Source organism: Silene latifolia, chromosome 2 (genome assembly GCF_048544455.1).
Source record: "Silene latifolia isolate original U9 population chromosome 2, ASM4854445v1, whole genome shotgun sequence".
Lineage (NCBI taxonomy): Eukaryota > Viridiplantae > Streptophyta > Magnoliopsida > Caryophyllales > Caryophyllaceae > Silene > Silene latifolia.
In genome coordinates, this window is record NC_133527.1 from 74,828,545 (window position 1) to 74,850,521 (window position 21,977).

A 21,977-nucleotide genomic window follows, 5' to 3' on the forward strand; every position below is an offset into this window, starting at 1 on the left:
ATTACATGGTGCTATCTCATGGTGTTCCAAGGCAACAGCTGGATCCAGGAAGCCACAGCCTGGACTACTTGGTTTTAAAAACGACTCAATTTTCTTTAAAAAATGAAAGAAAACAAAAACAACTAAAAGTAAAAAATAAACCATAACCGAAAGCATATATTATCTCCACCCCCCTTTTTTTTCCTTCATAGACTGTTGAAAGGTCCTCTGTACAGTAAGGTTTCAACACTTTGTCAGACAAAGTACTGTTTTAGATGGCGAATGTTCCAGCGTTTGTGGAGGATATGACCTTGCATGGTCATCAACCTGTATGCCTCATTCTTGACAATGCTTTCGACCTGATACGGTCCTTCCCATTTGTAAGCAAACTTGTCTACCTTGTGATTTTTGGTATTTTCAAGTACCCTTCTGAGTACCATATCCCCTACCGAAAGGGTCCTCACATTGGCATTCTTGTTAAACGTTCTGGCTACAGATTGCTTGTATGATGCCAAGCGTATGTAAGCACTTTCTCTTAGCTCGTCAACTATGTCTAGGCTACTGGTCATTTCGATTTGATTCTGCTCTGCTGTTTGGCAACCATATCTATATATTGGTACCAGAACTTCCGATGGGATTACTGCTTCTGTCCCAAATACCAAGCTGAATGGTGTCTTCCCCGTTTCTACCTTTGGTGTCAATCTATCTTACCAGAGTACTAGTGGTAGCTCGTCTGCCCACTTACCCCTAGCTCCTCCATCCTCTTCCTGAGGTTCTCTACAATGATTTTATTGCTAGATTCTGCTTAGCTGTTTGTCTATGGTTACCGGGGAGCAGATTTTCTCAACGTTATGTTCCAACGTGAGCAAAACCCTTCAGTGTTATCGGATATGAACTGGGATCCATTGTCACATATGATTTTTGACGGTATCCCAAATATGTTGATGATGTTATGTTTTATAAAAGAGATCACTTGGGTCTCCTTTACCTATATCATTGCTTCAGCTTCAATCCACTTTGAGAAGTAGTCGGTCATGACCAGCATATACACTCTGTTTCCTGGAGCCCTAGGTAGCTTCCACACTATGTCCATTCCCCACATCATAAATGGCCACGGGGAGATGATCGGATGCATTGGTTCTGCCGGCTAATGAATTGTTGGGGCTGCCTTTTTGCACGAGTCACAGCGTTTAGCGTGGTTTACAGCGTCTACCCTCATAATAGGCCAGAAATACCCCTGCCTTAAGATTTTAGTAGATAGACTTCGTCCACCAGCGTGATTCCCACATTCTCCACTATGTACATCCTGCAGCACCGGGTTAGCTTCCTCTCTATTCAGAAATCTGAGATAAGGTTTTGCCAAAGATCTTCTAAAGAGCACGCTATCTATTAGCACGAATCTGGAGGCCTTGATCCTGAAACTCTGTGGTTCTTTCCTGACTTCTGGGAGTTTCCCATCTTTCAGCCACTTCATATAAGGTTTTCTCCAATCTGGACCCATCTGCTGGTTTTCATCTGACACGAGGATTCCTGCTCTATTTATGTGTTGCACGTGCACTGTTTCCTTTGGCTGATTTCGTTCTAACTCTTTCAGTATAGCTGGAGTTAACACATGAGTAATTGGTATATTGGAGAGTTCCGTGTGCTGGAAGGTGGCTCCCAACGTGGCTAAAGCGTCTGCCTCCGCATTCTGATCCCTTGGTACCTAAGTAATCTTGAAAGACTGGAACCTTAGTTTTTGCTGTGTGGCTATCTTTAACTAGGCTATCATCTTTAAGTCACGCATCACGTATTCATTGTTCACATCAGTCACCACAACCAATGAGTCACTGTACACTCTCAAGTTCTTCACCTTGAGCCCCTGCGCCATTTGTATCCCCTGTATAAGTGTCTCATACTCAGCTTCATTATTAGTTCTTTGAATTCGCACCTGACTGCTTGTACCATCATATCCCCCTTTGGGGACCGGAGGACCAGACCTACTCTAGCTCCCCGAGCATTCGAGGCTCCATCTATATACAGGGTACAAGTCCCACTTTCCTGGTCCCCTAGTAATGTCAACATGCCCTTTTTTGCCTCCACACGGGTAGCGGGACAGAAATCTGAGACAAAATCCGACAGTGCTTGGGACTTGATAATTGTCCTAGGTTCAAATTGTAAATCATATCCACTTAGGTGTACTGACCACTTGGTCATTCTCCCAGATAATTCAAGCTTTCTCATGATCGTTTTCGGTGGGTAATTAGTTACTACATGAATAGTATGGAATTCAAAATATGGGCTTAGTTTGTACGGAGCAGTGACCAGAGCTAAGACTAATTTCTCGAAAGGTGTGTACCTGGTCTATGCAGGAAGCAGAGATTTACTAATACAGTATACTGGATGCTTCATCCCTTCTTGCTCTTTGACCAGAACAGCACTTACCGCTGCTTCTGTAACCGACAGGTATAGGAACAGTGGATCCCCGTGCTCTGGCTTCGCCAACAATGGTGGTGTGCTCAGGTAGCACTTGAGTTCTTTGAATGCTTTCTCGCGTTCTTCCATCCACTCGAACTTTTGGCTCTTCCCTAGTATATCATAGAACAGTTTGCACCTATCCGAGGCTCATGAGATGAATCTACTTAAGGCTGCCACTTTTCCTGCTAGGCGCTGCACGTCCTTTGGCCTCTGTGGTGACTCCAGCTGGAGGACTGCCTTGGTCTGCTCCCTACTAGCTTCAATCCCTCTCTGAGTTACCATGTATCCTAGGAACATTCCGGAGGACACCCCAAACAAGCACTTGGATGGATTAAGCTTCATCTTATATTCCCTTAACGTTTTGAAGGTATCCGCTAAGTTTTCCATGTGCATACTAGTTTTCCTTGACTTAACTACCATATAATCAATATACACCTCCATGGTCTTCCCTATCTGTTGTTTGAACATCTTGTTTACTAGGCGCTGATAGTTGGAGCTAGTGTTTTTTAGGCCAAAGGGCATGACATTATAACAGTATATGCCTCGTTCTGACATGAATGTCGTCTTCTCTTGATCTTGCGGATGCATCTTGATCTGATTATAACCACTCCAAGCATCTAGGAAGGTGAGTACTTCGTGCCCAGCCGTGGCATCTACCATTGCGTCAAAATGTGGTAGCGGAAAAGTATCATTAGGACAAGCTTTATTTAGGTCCGTAAAGTCCACACACACCCTCCACTTTCCATTTTTCTTAGGTACTACCACTACATTAGAGAGCCACTCAGGATAGATGACCTCCCTGATCTTTCCTGCTGCCAGGAGGCTGTCTACTTCCTTGTTGAAAACCTCATTCCGTTCTGCCGCGAATTTCCTTCTCTTCTGCTGCACTGGGGTGCAGCCTAGATTTACGCTTAACTTGTGCGAGATCATGGATGGATCTATGTCGACCATATCATTGTGGGACCAAGCGAAATAATCCATGTTCTCCTTAAGAAATTGAATTAGCTGATCTCGTAGCTTTCCAGTACAGGTTGCTCAAATTAATACTACTCTGTCCGGGTGCGCCTCGTCCAGGTGGACCTGATCTAATTCCTCTAAGGGTGGCTCCTTGTACTCCTTCGAGGTTCCCCGGTCCTCTAATTAGTATTAGGGAAGCTTGGTTGTGGCTTTTAGGGCTTGCTTATAACAACTTCTGGATTCCTCGCGATCTCCTTTTACTTTGACCACACCCCATGGAGTTTGGAACTTGAAACACTGATGGTACGTTGAGGGGATCGCCTTCATTTGATGCACCAACAGTCTCCCCAAGATAACGTTGTAAGTGGGTGGGCCCTCGATGACTAGGTACTTCACTAATTTGTTGACCCCTTCAATATAAGTTGGGATGGTTATCTCACCTACTGAATGTGTCGTCTCACCGCTAAATTCCACAAGTGGCACATATTTCTTTATCAGGTTTTCTTTGTCGAAGCTCATTACCTTGAGAGTTTCAAACATGATGAGGTTCACAGAGCTTCCGGTGTCTACCAATACCTTTCGCACGGTGCAGTTCCCAATAGATAGTGTTATGGTGAGGGTGTCGTGGTGCTGTTCTCCGTCAGTTTCGTCGAATGTGACCATGGGCAAGTCACTCTGGCTCACCGTACATGATGTTTCTGGGTGGTCTCCTTTACCTTCGGTAACTCGCCTCTTAGCTGCAGAGTAGGTTAACCCTGACAACTCGGATCCACCTGTTATCACGTTAATGATCTTGGTGCAAATAGGTGGGGCTGAGGGGAGCACCTGATTTGCTTTCTCCCTTCTGTCCTGCTTGCCACCACGTGGTAACAGGTGATCCAGATTCCCCTTCCGTGCCTGAAATTTTACCTTTTTCCGCAACTTGAAACAATCTTCTGTTCGGTATCCTATGTCTTGGTGAAACTCACACCTCTTACTCTGGTCTCGATCGTCATTAGGCCTGTCTTGTGTAGGTGGTTTAGACTACCTCACCTGGTCGCCCAGTTCCTTCAATGCTTTTAACAGACCTTCCATTCCCGTACTGAACCCGTATTTAGCTAACCTGGGGGGATATTGCGAATCTTCCACTTGTTGAGATTTTTCTGCCACTTTGCTGATGTTAGGCATGCTGTATGGTCTAGCTCTCTCGTCCTTTTTCTCCGTTGGGATCTTCTTACTCGTTCTGTCGAAAGTTATCGCTCCTTTTCTAGATAGTATATCTTATTCCAACCTCAAGGCCGTTGTTGCACGCTGCTGAACTTCCTCAAATCTCTCACAAGGATGCATCGTTAACTCTTTATATAGAACCGAATCTTTATCAAAGCCTTGCCTGAAGGCATTAATTGTTGTAGACGTGTCACAACCCCGTATGGCTACCTTTTCCATGTTGAATCTCGTAACATAATCCTTAATCGACTCCCCGATTTCTTGGACGATTTTGTAAAGATCACTTGGCTGCTTTGGGGTCCTTCGGCTGCTGGCAAATTGTTGATTGAATGCGTTGACCAGATCGACAAATAAGGATATGGATTTGTTGGGTAGGCTAACAAACCATTGTAATGCTGCTCCTGACAAGGTTGACCCGAATCCTTTACACATACACGCCTCCTTGGAGACCCCTGTTGTCGTAGTCACCATCATCTAATGTTTGTACTAACTAATGTGATCGCCGTGATTTGTGGTCGCATAAAAAAGAGTCATTGTTGGGACACTGAACCCTTTCGGCAAAGCTACTGCAGCTATAGGGTCACTAAAGGGCGAATCAACATAACTGTCTGGCGTTGCCATCTCCATGGGTAGCGGCATTCCCGGGACCCTTCGGAGGCGGCTGCGTAGCTTTTGGTACTGTTGCTCTATATAGACTTCCCTTCCTGTAAGTTGCTGGTGAGCCTGTGGTTGCAGATCCATAGCATCTGTGGGATCCTGATGTCTAGTTGTTGTTGATGTGTGCACCTGCGGCGTTGGTGGATCCTAGCCGCTCACCCACGCATATTCTGACCTATTCAAGGTTGCCTCTACGACTGGCGAGATCGCGGGTCTTAACCTGCTCTGTTGGTGTGCTCCTACACCTGCGTTAGAGAGATTGTCAGAACGTATGAAATTACCTGGGGGCAGAGTATCTGACATGGGTGTTGGTTCCTGGCGTGCTGACTCGTCATCCGGCGCTAGTGCCCCCAATCCTATTGGAATCAGGCCCCTTCTCTGTTGCAGGGTGGTATCCATATTTAGCCGAGTTACCACATCTTGCGGTAGAAGACGTGCCTGCTTTCTCTCACTGTCTCCTATTGACGCTCCTCTGAATCTGACATCCTGCGTCCAGGTTGCTGGAATGGCAGCTTGCTGTCGTAAATCATCAATCTGGGCCCGAAGGAGATTGTTGTTTGCTTCCATCTAAGATCTCATGCTCCTATTTTCACTTTGCATCGTCCTGATGGTCCTTGTCAGGGTATCTAGTCTGCTTATCATGATGCTCGTAGGACTTGGGTGGAGCCAAATTCTGGTGCCTGGACTATCCTCCTTTCTCCGGTTGTCCCATCCTCTGCTTACCTTGGCTAACACTTGGGCCTCTGGCATGCGCCCTTTCTGGTTGCTGTTGATTCACCGCTATCTGGGAGCTATGGCTTTGCTTGACATCTGGTACTGGAACTATTCCTTGTGTAGGTACAGCGTTGGGTGGATGCGTTGGGGTTGTGCGTACCGCTGCCGTAGAAGGAGGCGGTGCTCACGTTGCAGGAACGCCTTACGACTTGCTCGGATTTGCTTCTGGTTGTCCTGACATGCTAATGTTCTTCGTATACTGATTAATGGAGACGACCACTATGCCCCATGGTGGGCGCCAAACTGTTTTGGTAAATTTCTACCAATTTAGGGTTAAAGTGGTCTTAGTGCCTAATCAATACCACGACTTGTTGATGATTGTATTTGGTGTGTTATGACGAATTGAATGTAAACGTAAATAAAGGACACAAGCTATTTTGGTTACGCGGAAAACCCGATATGGGAAACAATCGCGGGGGGAGACAGAATTCCACCAATATTTTCACTATAATTCGGTGGAAAGTACAATGTAAGACGGTATTGCTATTTTTTTGAAACTGGGTTCTCTTGTGTATTTCTCGGTGATCCTTTGATCTTGCGTTGATACCCCTTATATAGTGAAACTCTCCCATATAGGGTTCCTTGCTTTCTCGCCAAGTATTCGTAATTTGGTATAAGATTGGACTTTCCTTATTCAAAATATGGTAAGGACTTGAATTTCCTTATTTTACCCGGGAGTATGCGAGTATGTGAATCCGGGTCCAAGTCTTCAATGCATGTTATCTTGACTCTGCCTCCTAACCTGCTTCCCTGGCTCAGCCCATATCCAGAATTTGGGCCTAACAAATTGGTCATTACCTTATTAATTGTAATTTGTTAGTTGTTCATTATAGCAAATGTAGTTGTAAACTGTTAGCAATACGGACAATATTTATTAGTTTGGTCTTTATAAAAAATGTTAATGATAAATATGTATATTACTAGGTAGAATTCCCAAAAAAATTAGACTATTTGTTATTTTGAGAATTTTAAAAAAAGATACGAGTATATATTTTTAGAAGGAAGAATCATAAATTCATAAGTTAAGATGATTGTTAATTTAACTTACTAAATAATTATTGATAGAATTATGGATTGCATTTCAAAATACTTGTATACGAGTATATATTGATTTTGTAATATTAATTTATATATTTTTATAAGCTTAATATCGTGTCTTTCTTAAAAAATTGGCTCCGCCATTGGTCAAGCCTGCAACGTTACACCACAACATTGCGACTTTGCACGATAAACGACCACCTACTTTGACCTAGCCCTACATACTTTGGATTCCCAGATCCACCCCTGATAAGAATAGATCAGATATATGGTTTTAATTATTTCCCATGACATTAATTATTAACTTTTTTTACAATTAACCAAATTAATATAGTAAATCGACAATTATCAAAATTAATATAGTTCACAGTTCATGATATTTTTACGAGGAAGTATTTTATCTTTTTGTTTTAAAAAAACTTAAGAAGATTAAAATTAAAAATTGACTAAAAATCAACTGAGGAAATATTGGATCCAAATTAAAAAAAATAAAAAAAAAAAAAATATTTAAAAAAATAAATACCAACACTGGAAACAATCAGATCAACCCTTAAAACAAAAGGTCGGGACACAACTATAGTTTTTCTGCATGTGCTTAAACTTGATGTACAAAAGAACTTTTGTAAAATAAAAAAATTCGAACTCGATGTACAAAGAACCTTTGTAAAACAAAAATAAAATAAAATAAAATGGGGTAGATTTCAGAATTATGATAAAGAGAAAAAGGTAAGCCAAATGCATATGATCATCAGTTTATGGAATTTTATTGGTAAAAAAGGTTCGAGTGAGAAGGTGAGAGCTTAGACTGAAAAATGACAGTTAAGACGGCAAACGGTGAGAGATGAGTGTTTCATGAGTAATTTATATACTGAGTCAAATAGGGTTTATTATAAGTAAAACTTGGCAAATTTTTGCCCAACTCTGATGGTTAGTGGCCCATTGTTTAATTGATGTATTTGTATTTCACATAATTTTAGGATGTATTGAAAAGTCTTCTTTTAAGATGGCATTATCCGTCTTAACTTTAAGACGGGTTAAGTATATACCAAATGTGTGTATACAAATGCATAGCGAAATGCAATATATTTGTTTATATACACAAATGATATGATACTTGACTCATTTTAAGCTTATTACAGATAATGTCGTTTAAAATGAGAACTTGCGTTGTTTAATTTCATAGAATGTATATATGTTACCATTGAGTATATAATTATCATCTCAAATCAGTTATACGAGTAGGGTCATAATAACAGTAAGGTGGTACAAGTTACCTTTCGATTTTTAAAAAATGTGTAAATAGATATACAAACATTTTTTTAATCCATATGTAAAATGGATTTGCATTATAAAATTTATAAAATTTCACATGCAATGAAGATATCACTTTTCTTATAAAGATGTTTATAATTTTAACAATAAAGTTTACAGTAAAATTTAAAATTTAGAATATTTCATGTGGTCCAAATTTACTTTCTTATTTTTTTGTGAAAAAGCCGTTATAATTTAGTGAATATGAGGGAATACATCTATATATATATATATATATATATATATATATATATATATATATATATATATAGAGGCCGGATCCGGTGAGGCACCTCATTATGGCGAGGCGGCCGGTCTCACCAAATGACTACCTTGGACTGATTTGCATTATACATTGATGGGCTGATTTTGTAATGTTGGACTGAAAACAAGGATGAAAATTAGGGGTCAACAAGAAACTTTTCATTTGGTCCAAAACACTTTCTCTCTCTAAACTAAACAAAAGCCCAAATACCTTATTCTCTCTAATCTAAACAAAAGGCCCAAATTCTTTCCTTCCAAAACTAACGAGCTTTCACGTTATACAAAAACACTCAATTTGGGGCGTCGATTTCAAAGAGAGCTAAAATATCATCAAATTTGTGAGACGATTTCATCAAATTAATCAAATTCTGACAATCAAAGAGGCGAATTTATCAAATTAATCGATTTCTTAGAAGATTTCGAGGTAATTTCCAGGTAATTTCATATTATTTGATCAAAAATTGATTTTCTTAACTTCGTTCATTAATTGATGATATAATGATCAAATTTGAACAAAATCGAACTGTTTTGTAAATTTATAAGGATCAAAACTGAAGTATTTCGTTAGTTTAGGGTTTGAATTCGATCAAAACTGAGCAATTGAGCAATTTCGGAATTCGCGGTGTAAAATTTGTTGATTTTGTTAATTCATTCATTAATTGATTATAATTCATTCATTAATAAGGCTCAAATTGACGTTGCGACTTTAATTTCAATGGAGATTACGGACATTACAATAATCGGTGATAATCTGCTTTGTTGAAACAGGTAATCTCCGTTTTTTCGCTATTTTATGAAGCTGTTTTGCTATTCTCCTGATTTTGTGAATATGTGAGGTTATATTGTGAATCTAAGAAGTTATTTCGTAAATCTGAGAAGTTATTTCGTTAATGTAGGCTATAATATCCTAAATTTGATCGAAAATAATCAATTTCGCCCTACTTATTATGGTATTATGCGATGTTGCGGTCTAACTCCCGATCTCGCAACGACTCCACGATAATAGTGCTATTACAACAGGTATTCTGTTTTGTCCCTATTTTATGAATTTGAGACGTTTTTTTGTTCTGGTTTTGTGAATCTAAGAGGTTATTTTGCGAATCTAGGACCTAATTTTGTGCATCTGAAAGGGTATTTTGAAAATATAAACTGTTCTAGTTTTGTGAATCTGAGAGGTTATTTTGCAAATCTAGGAGCTAATTTTGTGAATCTGAGAGGTTATTTTGTAAATATAGACTGTTCTGGTTTTGTGAATCTGAGAGGTTATTTTGCGAATCTAGGAGCTAATTTTGCGAATCTATAACATCCTGAAACTTGGATCGTGGCAGAAATTGTTTGACATTGTATATTTTGTGAATTAGAGTGCTTATTTTGTGAATATAAGAGCTAAATATAATATTCAGAAAACTTAAAAATCTTGTAATTTTTCATCACATAAAATTTCGCAGGCAACATTCAAAAATAAAATAAACTTAAAACAACAACATTCAAAAATAAAATAAACTGAAAAGCTGAAAAATTAAACAAGAAATGATATTTGTGTAGTTTATCAATCACCCCTATTTGTTCGAGGCAATGAACATAGAGCAATATTGATATAGCTATAGGTGCAGCGTTCATCTGCATCAGCGAGTGATCTTCCTGCATGTTTAAATGAATATGGGACTCTTCTACATACTGGAGTGTAGCTAAAATATTTTGAATCAAGCCTTGATGCTACCCATAGAAAGGGCCCCTGAACTCGGGAATAGGTAGCCAGCCATTCAGATCTAGTACGCCCAAATTGCTCGAACTTCTCTCAATCGAAAAGCTTTGTTTGCAGCCATTGTCATTTGTGCCAAATTGGATTAGTACTAATCCCATAAAATGACAAGTCTGCCTGCAGATAACAGGCACCAAAGACTCTATCTCATAACCTTGGCCAATTAAACAATCTGCCAATTTAGAGAGGTCAGGACAAACATACTTCCCTTGTTGATTCATATAACCTGGAACATTCGCCAAAACACAAGTATTGGGAAATACAAATAAATGAGACATTGTGTGCAATAGGGATTTTTGAAATGTTTTACAGAAGAGAGAAGAGAGGTTATTGGTATATACTATTATGTTTCAGAAATTAGGTATTTATAGGCCTGGTATTTGCACTACTACAGATACAGCCTATAACAACGGGTAAAAACCGTTGTAAAATAAAAAAGCGGACGTTGTTAAAGCGGCCGTTGTAGAAGGTATTTACAACGGTTTGCTTATTTAGTGAAACCGTTGTCTAAAGTATTCACCACGGTTAAAAGCCGTTGTTGTTGGGTGTTCTCCGTTGTGGAAAGTGTTTCAAAATTTTGGAGGGAATAATATAACAACGGTTGTCGTATGTATAACCGTTGTTGTAACTTTCCCTCCAAAATTATGAAGTCTTTTGATAACGGGTTTATGTTACATACCCGTTGTTGAAATTGTTAGTAACAACGGTTCTTTGTTTAATACCCGTTGTTGTAATTTTACCTCCAAAATTGTGAATACTTTTAACAACGGTTCTTTGATTAAAACCTGTTGTTGAATATTATGCGCGGGTATTTGTAAATGTCATTCACAACGGTGTTAGTTTTATTAACCGTTGTGAAAGGTATTCACAACGGTTTTTTTTTAGTAACCGTTTTTATTACGTACACCTAATGTTCTGAAAAATTAAATTTGTTTCATGGCATTCAAAAACCTGCATATATCAAAGACACCATATACCAAAGACCAAAGATAAATCATAGCCGGGTTCATCGAACTCAATAGATTCAATTCAACCACATAAACAAAGAAGATCATATATATATATATATATATATATATATATATATATATATATATATATATAATTACAAGGAGTTGAATTTACATGAACTAATTAATCATTCCCTAACTTCAACAAAAAAATTTCTATCTATATATATTCTAAGACGTAGTTGCCCCACATGTCTCTTACCTCGTCTATATCTATACTTGAGTATTGCTCAATCTGTTGTGACTGGTTGATTACATACTGCGGAAAAAACAAAGAGAAGACATTATGGTATATATAGAAGCAAGCAAGACAACATTAGCAACATCATGGTATATATAGCGAAGAATTGCAAGACAACATTAGCTCTAATTTAAAAAAAGTAATAAACACATGTTTAAATTATTACTAACCCTTTACGGAATAACGAGATATCTTCGCCTAATAATCTCCAACATGAACCGACAAGCGTAGTATCCACATTGTATGCTATCTGGCTGGCGAGGGGCCTATTATTACATAAAAAAAACAGACGAGAGAAGGCTCACATCAGAATCTTGAACTTTAGGTATTGTATTAGTATTAAACACAGATTTTGCACTTAATGTTATTGTATTTGAGCACGTACCCACTGTTATCGTAAAAAAAAATCGGGGCCAACATCGAGAATCGTTCGTGGGTTGATCCTCCTCGTTTGCTCTTTTCTTCTTAAAGGCCCTTTTTTTAAAAAATAAAAAAGGAGGCGGAAACTAATTTTTTTAGGGGCAAAAATATGAACGAGCTTTTTTCTATAAATAAAAATTGAAAATGTTATTATAAATAAATCAGTATTATAAACTTACATTTTAATCAAGTGCTTAAAAGTCTCGCTTGGTTGATGATGTAAAGAGTCCAACCAGAAAACTTTTTTCTTTGTCGGCATGATGGCTGCTAGCACCCAATGAGTCCTACATCAAGAGACATCATCATTATTAACAAGTACATATATTAGTTATGAAAATGCAATTGTAGGGGGAAACGTAATATTAATTTGTTTATTACCCTTTTTCATTATAAACGCCAAAAATCAGCTTCTTGGTTGTCGCCAATTCTTTGAGCAATATAATCTACCCGTTGTTCGAACGAGAAATCCGCAATAAATAAAGATAAAACATAGGGGCACAAGAATCCGTATTGATCAGATGGAATATTCTTCTCGGGGATCACTCTGGTTTGCAATATCCTACATTATTACGGTATTAATTCCGGTATTTAAAACACTATCTACCTAGTAGTCAGAATATTAGACTATGAAATTATTTATTAAGAAACTTACTTCATCCAAACAAATATGTGTGCTATATCAATCTGGTCTAGTCCAGCCCATACGGCTAGCAGATCCCATGATATGCATGCTTGGCGCTCAGCCCCTAGAATATCCTCCTCGAGCGGAATAATTATCAGTTGCTCGGAGGCTATGCGATGGCCAGCCTCCTCATACAGTCTCATCATCGTCCCCGTTCTTACTTTTTGCATGTAATCCTTCCCTTTATATGTTGTGGAGTTTATACTCCTAACTTTCACGGCCGGGAAAGAATGAGTCTTTGATGTGGTGCTACTACCACCAGCCTACACATGTAGTATAGATAATTAAAATAATAAAAAATCCAAAGGTAACATATCCTAGTTGGAGTAATAAAAATAAAAGCGTACTTAATTAAATACCTCGTCAACTGCTCTTTCAATGATGAGGTAGTAGTAGCAGTAAGACCGGGGACTTAGGCTTATCAGTCTTTTTGTCCCCTACACAAAATTACCATGCTTTTTATAAATACAGACAAAATATAAATAAAGGGGCGAGGTTAATTTTTAAAAAAATGGAGAAGTTAATTAAATACATACCTCATCAAGTTGTTGTGAAGTCGAGGTTGTTGGCATGTCTGTGGACTTAGGCTTATCCGCCAAAGCCGCCTTTTTTGTTCCCTACAAAAAAAAATAACATATAAATTTAACATATAAAAACATTCAACAATTAAAAATGTAACACATATATATATATAAAGGTATTTCTTCTAACCCCAACTGCTTTCCGCTGCTCAGGCGGAGGCGGCGGAGACATCTTCGCCAAGTAGATGTGAGTATTAGGCCATTGGATGAAACTTCCAAGCGCATCTCCCAGAATGGTAATTGACACGTCTGTCGCGTACCTGTCAAAAAAAAACCAACTGGTTCCAACTAACTAATATAGCTAGGGAAGTCGGGTCGAATCCACAGAGAGGTAGGAACTTTTCTGCTAAACTAAGTTCGTCAAGGTAACCAAAATGGGGGTTTAATAATTGTGATTCTAAACTAACAGAGTAAAAGGGAAGAGGAATAAAGGAAGGAGTTTAACAGATAAGAGAGAATAGCTAAGACAAGCGGTTTGCCATAATCATCAGGTCGAGTAATCTAGGTCCTAGGTCAATGTAGTACAGTCTAAGGGGTAGCGAACGTCGCCTTTCGGTCCCTAGTTCACCCTAAAGCGTAAGCAGTTTAACTTTCGCCCTCGCTGCGATACTCTATTGTTCGCTACTAGTCTCCCCCTTCCAACCTTTCGGTCCAGGTCAAGGTCCACCAAGAATAAGGGTCTAATTGCGTCGACTCAATTAGGCAATTACAGTTATATGTAGCATTTTAACAACGAAGACGGTATCGGTATTAACCTAGTGGTTCGATTACTCTCCCTTCAAATCATGGGTCCCCTATAGTCTTAGCATAGGGAATTAGCTACTCATAATTACCAAATTAACAAAAACAATAGCTAAACAATCTGAATTAAGCATGATGAGAAATCTAATTGATTGAACAAGTATGAAATAAAGAGAGAAAAGGAATCAAAATAACAAATACGATAAGGAATTAATTAGATAGATAATACCGAGTTTGGGTAACAAAGTAGAGAATCGAAATCCAAGGAACAGTGACAAAGTAACCAGTGAAATGTACGCAGTAAAAAGGGAGATTAAAAGATAGGAGTAACGTAGTGTTCTCCTCAGTCTTATACTGTAAAAATGTTTAAAACCTAATCTATGGGCTGATTCACCAAAACCCATAAAAGATTAGGCGGAAAAAGACCAAAAGCATACGAAAACCTCTCGATCGAGTAGAGAGACTACTCGATCGAACACCAAGTCACTCGATCGATCTAGAGCAGCCACTCGATCGAGCACTGCCTGTGTGAACTTCCTCGATCGACTCCTCCAACCAGTCGATCGTCCAGCATGGGTGCATGAAGCATTCGATCGAGCAGAGAGGCCACTCGATCGAGCTATATAAGTGCGTCAGGACTTGTGTTTCTCCCTTGCTCCGCTCATGCGCACTCTAGGTGTGAAATTCCTAAGCTCCGGCTCCATATTTCCCATGAATGCATACAAATGGGACAATTAAGGCTCATTTTAGCTCCTCCTCGGTCAATTCCTGCAAAATACAACAAACGGACCAAAGTAGAATATTCGGGGGTATTTGTAGCTAGATGCTACATAAAAAGCACAGAAATGCGTGTAAAAATGAGGTAAAAACCTTATATAAAAGACACGCATCAAATCTCCCCAAACCAAACCTTTGCTTGTCCCCAAGCAAATATGAAAGCAACTAAGGGTGAACAATGGAACGGACCAACGCATCAGCTACAAATCATCCATCGAACCAATTTAATGCAACAAAATGACAAAGTGGCAACGAAAAAGTGCAACCGAGTTAAATTAATATTCCAAGCTTATCAACCGTCGACCTTGCAAGATTCAAAGATGTCGGACTCTCACGGGTCGCTCGTCACTCAAAAACAGGTAAAGGGTGAGTATAAATGTGAAAGATAGGAAGAAGTAAGACACTCACCTAACTCGACCTATAAGAACATGCATGCAGTTAACATGAATAAAGTCTCTACAACCGTACATATGCATTCCAACCATACTAGTGACCAAGACACGTGCCGAGGACTTACATTTGGGTTAGTGAGGTAATGGGTAAGAAGGGGCTAAAATGAATTTGGATATGTGGGGTTAATAGCTAGGCTAGCAACAACGGATCCAAATATAGACTGCATCCCAATCTTCGTACTCATAACAGCAAGATGAAACGGTGCAAAATTGTGCACTAAACTCACCAAACACCAAAAAATCGTCAACTCCCCATAAAATATAAATAAGGCATGGGAGTGCGGAAACGATGTGCAATTCTCATTCTTTTTCATTCCTTTTTTTTCATTTGAATTTTTCTGTCTCTTTTTTTTCTTCGCACTTCTTTTTCTCGTTTTTCCTTCTTTTTTTTTCTTTTCAATTCAACACATTTTTCTTTCTTTCCCTTCAATTCTTCCGCCAACTTCTGAAATCAGATGAAATAGCCATATTGCAATAACACATTCCAAGAACTACTCGTTACTAGCTCAGCTAGGGTAGGAAATATTATAGGAAGTAGTTGATGGGCAAAAAGGCAATTTGGCTATGTGAGGCTCATGGGTAGAATGAAATAAAGGGGATTGCCTCTCCTAACACGTGTCACCATCCACAGACCGAATGCATACAGGTATTAAGAAGACTAGACTCATGCTTATGCAAATTGATGTTACATGTCTTAAAGAGAGTACTACTCACATTCTAAACGAAACCGGTCATGAATGTCACCAGTTTAAAAAGCTCTAACCTCAGAATGTATTGTAGCTTGCCGACATAGAGAATCAAGTCTATTCGTTCAGATAAAAGAGAAACAAGAACTCGTAGATTATGCACATAATCATGCCAACTAAAAGTCAAGAATATGCAGGGCTCAAGTAAGGATTCAAAGTAGCGTCAATGTTCAAACGTTCCGACTCAAATTAAACATGAAAAGTGAAATGAAATTTTTTGAAAATTTTTGAATTTTATGATTTTTATGAATTAATTAAGGCACAATGCATGCGGAAATAGATAAATTAAAACAAGCGAAAATGCAAGAAACATGCAGACACAGATATGGATGCAGACCTCCCCAAACCAAACCGTACAATGCCCTCATTGTACCGAAAATAAGAGAAGAAATGCAAACTAAGAGGAAAAGGGGGAGTGGAGTCGGAAAACTTACAAAACGTCAAATAGCGGGACCTCCCCAAACCGACCATGAACATGGGAGGTCAAATAAAGTCAAACAAATGGCCTTGCAGACGTAAAAACAATGGTGGAAGTCGTAGCCACTCGATCGACCGCCTGGAACAGATCGATCGAGTGAACAATGTATGGGAAAGGCTCGATCGAGTGACAACCAACTCGATCGAGTGACAACCAACTCGATCGAGTAATCATGGATATGGATCTGGTCGATCGAGGACATAACCCCTCGATCGAGTGGCAGCCGCGTCAGAAAGTGCTCGATCGAGCTCGAAACCTTTCGATCGTGCACTTTTATTCTGCAAAAGACGCATAAAAGCAAGGAAGCATAAAATTTGTTCAAAAGCAGCGTCTAATTATTAACTTAAAGTGAAAGAAGAGCAAATAAACTGAAAAACAAATAGTTCAACAAAAGCACAAATAAAACTGTCCGGGCTGCCTCCCGGAGAGCGCTGGTTTAATAGGTCCCGCACGACCTTTTTGGTATCAAGTTACTGGCGCGTCGAGCTCGTCGAAGTGCAAGACTTCAACGGGGTTGTCCGCTTCACTCGCCTCATAGTAATGCTTCACGTATTGGCCATTTACCTTGAATCTGTGGCCCTCGGAGTCTTCAAGTTCTACGGATCCAAACTTAGTGACGGCTGTCACCGTATATGGACCAGTCCATCTGGACTTCAGCTTGCCAGGAAACAGTCTCAACCGGGCATTAAACAGCAACACCTTCTGCCCCACATGAAACTCCCGAGGTAGGATTCTCTTGTCATGCCATCTCTTCGTCTTTTCCTTGTAAATGCGTGAGCTGTCATAGGCATTAAGCCTAAACTCCTCTAATTCATCAAGCTGCAAAAGACGATTCTGACCACACAGTTTAGGATCATAATTAAGCTCACGAATTGCCCACCAGGCCTTACATTCCAGCTCAACAGGCAAGTGACACGATTTCCCATAAACTAACCTATAAGGTGATGCACCAATTGGTGTCTTAAAGGCAGTTCTATAGGCCCATAACGTGTCATCTAGCTTAAGACTCCAGTCTTTCCGTGATTTAGAAACTACTTTGGACAAGATCTCCTTCAGCTCGCGATTAGAGACCTCTACCTGACCACTAGTTTGGGGATGATACCCCAAACCACGCCGGTGTTGGACACCAACTCTAGACAGTATGGAAGTGAGTTTCTTTTCCTTAAAATGCATCCCCCCATCACTAATGACGACCCTAGGGACACCAAAACGGGGGAATATGATCTTTTTGAACATTTTTATCACGGTCTTACCGTCACAATGGGGTGAAGCAATTGCCTCAACCCATTTTGACACATAGTCTACAGCTACTAAAATATACCTGTTACCTTTACTGGACGGGAACGGTCCTTGGAAATCAATGCCCCAGACATCGAAAACCTCCACCTCTAGAATGCCGTTTTGTGGCATCTCATGTCTTTTCGAAATATTCCCTGACCGCTGGCATGCATCACAAGCTGAAATGAAAGACTTGGCGTCAGCAAACAAAGAAGGCCAGTAAAAACCAGACTGAAGTACCTTAGCCACGGTGCGCGATGGACCGTGGTGACCACCATATGAAGAGGAGTGACAGCCTTCCAGGACTATTTTGGTCTCCCACTGCGGAATACACCGTCTGTAGAGACCGTCTGCACATTCCTTAAACAGGTAAGGATCATCCCAGAAGTACTGCTTAGCGTTATAGAGAAAACGCTTCTTCTGCTGAGAAGAGAGGTCGGGCGGCATCTTGCCACTGACAACGAAGTTAGCTATATCTGCATACCAGGGTTCCTGGTCAACAATAGACGATATAACAGCAATTAAAGTATCGTCAGGAAAAGAATCATCAATAGGGAGAGAATCTTCCCCTTCTTGTCGCATCAGTCGCGACAAGTGATCAGCTACAACGTTCTCGGCCCCCTTCTTATCCTTGATTTGCAGGTCAAACTCCTGAAGAAGGAGTATCCATCTCAATAGCCGCGGTTTAGCCTCCTTCTTAGCAAGGAGATGCCTCAAAGCTGCATGGTCAGTAAAAACGGAACCGACCCAACTAAATAAGTACGAAACTTTTCTAAGGCATAAACTACAGCTAACAGCTCCTTCTCGGTGGTAGTGTACTTCACTTGAGCCTCATCCGAGTTCGGCTCGCATAGTAGATCGCATTCAGGGCTTTGTCTTTCCTCTGGCCTAGCACCGCTCCTAGTGCATAGTCACTCGCGTCGCACATGATCTCGAACGGCAAGTCCCAATTGGGAGGCTGTATGATCGGCGCAGAGACTAAGGCCTGCTTTAACCTGTTAAAAGCAGAAAGACAAGCATCAGTAAACACAAAAGGGGCATCTTTAAGCAACAGCTGTGTAAGTGGTTTAGCAATTTTGGAGAAATCCTTGATGAACCGGCGATAAAAACCGGCGTGACCAAGGAAACTCCTCACCCCCTCAACATTAACGGGAGGCGGTAATTCTTTGAATCACTTCCACCTTTGCCTTGTCAACTTCTATTCCCCTATCAGAAACTAAGTGCCCTAAGACAACTCCCTTGTTGACCATGAAGTGGCACTTCTCCCGATTCAAAGACAAAGGTTAACCTCAATACAGCGCTGCAACACTTTCTCAAGGTTAGACAGACAATCAGAAAAATCACTTCCATAAACACTGAAGTCATCCATAAAAACTTCCATGATAGACTCAATATACTCTGAAAATATCCCCATCATACACCTTTGGAAGGTGGCAGGGGCATTACACAAACCAAAAGGCATTCTGCGGTACGCAAAAACACCCTTAGGACAAGTAAATGTAGTCTTGGCACGATCGTGCTGGTGGATAGGGATCTGAAAGAACCCTGAATACCCGTCTAAATAGCAGAAAAATTTGTGGGAAGCTAACCTTTCTACCATTTGATCAATAAAAGGAAGGGGGAAGTGGTCTTTCTTAGTGGCGGCATTCAGCTGTCTGTAGTCTATGCACATCCGCCAACCAGTCACTACTCGAGTAGGTATTAATTCATTTTTCTCATTCTTAACTACAGTTGTCCCTCCTTTTTTCGGGACTACCTGTACTGGGCTTACCCATCTAGAATTGCCTACCGAATAGATAATACCTGCATCCAGCAGCTTCATTACCTCAGCCATCACAACATCCTGCATCTTCTGGTTCAACCGACGCTGACCCTGCCTGCAAGGTTTGTGATCCTCCTCCAGCTCTATCCTGTGCATACAAATATCGGGACTAATCCCCGTGATATCATCCAGTGAATAGCCCATCGCTTTCCTGTTTCTCTTAAGTACAGCTAACAAAGAGGTTAGCTGATCATCACTAAGCTTGGCACTAACGATGACAGGATACTGCTCTGTGTCATCTAGAAAAGCATATTTAAGATGAGAAGGAAGAGGCTTACGTTCCGGTACCTTTACCTCAATGGAGCAAAGAGTGCTGATCATTTGTTCCACCTTCTCTCCCTCACGCTCATCTAATTCATCAACAAGTAAATCCAATGCAGCGTCATCGTCCTCTGGGCTATCTGCACACTCATCAAAAAGCATGAGAGCTTCCAGTGGGTCCTTCATAAAAGAACCCGACCAGAAGTCATAAATAGACTCATCAATGATATCGACCGAATAACAAGTGTCCTCTATCATTGGGTGGGCTAAGGTATTAGGCAAACTAAAGGTGATAGCGTCATCCCCTACTGCAAGAGTCAGACGCCCTTGTCTAACATCAATAACGGCCCCAGCTGTACAAAGGAACGGTCTTCCTAGAATAATCTGGGTCCGGGTGTCCTCAGCTATGTCCAAAACAATGAAATCTACTGGGATGTAAAGCTTGCCTATTTTCACAGGCACATCCTCCAAGACACCTAAAGGTCTCCTAACAGATCTATCACCATCTCAGTAGGGTAATGTTAGTCACTTTGAAGTGACTCGGTTTCAATTTCTTGCAGACAAGAAGGGGCATGACACCGACACGGCACCTAAATCGCAAAGGGCATTGTCAATAAGCATATTGCCGATGACACAAGTGATAGAAAAGCTGCCCGGATCTTTCATTTTTGGAGGGGCCTTATTTAACAACAAGTTACTAGACTCTTCCATAAATGAAATCGTCTCAAATTCACTCAAGTTCCTCTTACGCGTCACGATATCTTTCATAAACTTAGCGTAAGTGGGCACTTGAGTGACAAGTTCGGAGAAAGGAACGGTTACCTGGAGGTTCTTCACGATGTCCACGAACTTACCGTACTGTTGCTCGATCCTTGCATCCTTCAGACGACTCGGAAAAGGTACCCTGGTAGCTATGAGTGGTCCTGCGACCTTTCCTTTACTCTTATCAATTCGTGACGTCTCCACAAAGGGGGGAGATGACACGGTGGCGTATTAATTAACAAGTTGGGATTCCCGCCACTTACAAAGACTCGATCGACCTATCCTGGCACTCGATCGAGTGCTTCCTTCACCTCTTTACTCGATCGACCAACCCGAGGCTCTGTACTTCTCGATCGATCATCAATGTCACTCGATCGAGTGACTGGGTGATTAGAACCGCTCGATCGAGTGGTTACTGCACATGCAGCAAGCATTTCCTGCAGAAACTCTTCTAAATCGTCATCTGAATCATCATCAGCTGTCAACACCTCGTTTTCTTCGTGAAGAAGGTCACTGTGGAAATTCATCCCACTGACGGAATCACAATTTGGAGAAGTCTTGGCTTGATCTGCCGCGAGTGTTAACTGCGCGACTTGCTCTCTTAACTCCGATATAACAGAATCCGATTGTAACATGATGGATTTCAGTTCGGCAATTGCTTCTCTTGAAGAAGGAGAACCCGGCTGTGATATTGGCGTAGAAGGGGTGGAAACGCTTTTTATCTCCTCATACAACTGGGAGAAAGGAACTCCCTGCTTGAATTTCTTGTATGCAATGGCACGCTCTACACCTGCCGTGCACTCATAAAGGTCATGCCCTTCCTCGCCGCATCTACCACATGGCTCTGTATGCTCTGTAATCGTAGGCATCTTGACAAATAGACTGTTATCCTGCAAAACTAATCAAAGCTTCGCGAAAATGAGATCAGTCTCAAGGAATGAATCCCTTGAGACGAAAGACAAACTTAATTAAAGCAACAAAGATTGCGCCACCTCCCCGGCAACGGCGCCAAAATTTGACACGTCTGTCGCGTACCTGTCAAAAAAAAACCAACTGGTTCCAACTAACTAATATAGCTAGGGAAGTCGGGTCGAATCCACAGAGAGGTAGGAACTTTTCTGCTAAACTAAGTTCGTCAAGGTAACCAAAATGGGGGTTTAATAATTGTGATTCTAAACTAACAGAGTAAAAGGGAAGAGGAATAAAGGAAGGAGTTTAACAGATAAGAGAGAATAGCTAAGACAAGCGGTTTGCCATAATCATCAGGTCGAGTAATCTAGGTCCTAGGTCAATGTAGTACGATCCCTAAGGGGTAGCGAAC

The 21,977-nt window shown here is 40.6% G+C and overlaps 2 protein-coding genes across 2 annotated transcripts; both read right to left on the reverse strand.

Moving 5' to 3' along the window:
* Positions 1-1,126: 1,126 nt before the first annotated feature.
* LOC141640976 (uncharacterized) lies at positions 1,127-2,523 on the reverse strand. Its single transcript, XM_074449652.1, has 4 exons — positions 2,404-2,523; positions 1,963-2,322; positions 1,769-1,858; positions 1,127-1,684 (listed from the first exon to the last, which is right to left on the reverse strand). The coding sequence occupies exons 1-4, from the start codon at positions 2,521-2,523 to the stop codon at positions 1,127-1,129; spliced, it is 1,128 nt and encodes a 375-aa protein (XP_074305753.1).
* Positions 2,524-3,582: 1,059 nt separating this feature from the next.
* Positions 3,583-4,560, reverse strand: LOC141640977 (uncharacterized). Its single transcript, XM_074449654.1, has 2 exons — positions 4,426-4,560; positions 3,583-4,290 (listed from the first exon to the last, which is right to left on the reverse strand). The coding sequence occupies exons 1-2, from the start codon at positions 4,558-4,560 to the stop codon at positions 3,583-3,585; spliced, it is 843 nt and encodes a 280-aa protein (XP_074305755.1).
* Positions 4,561-21,977: the final 17,417 nt, after the last annotated feature.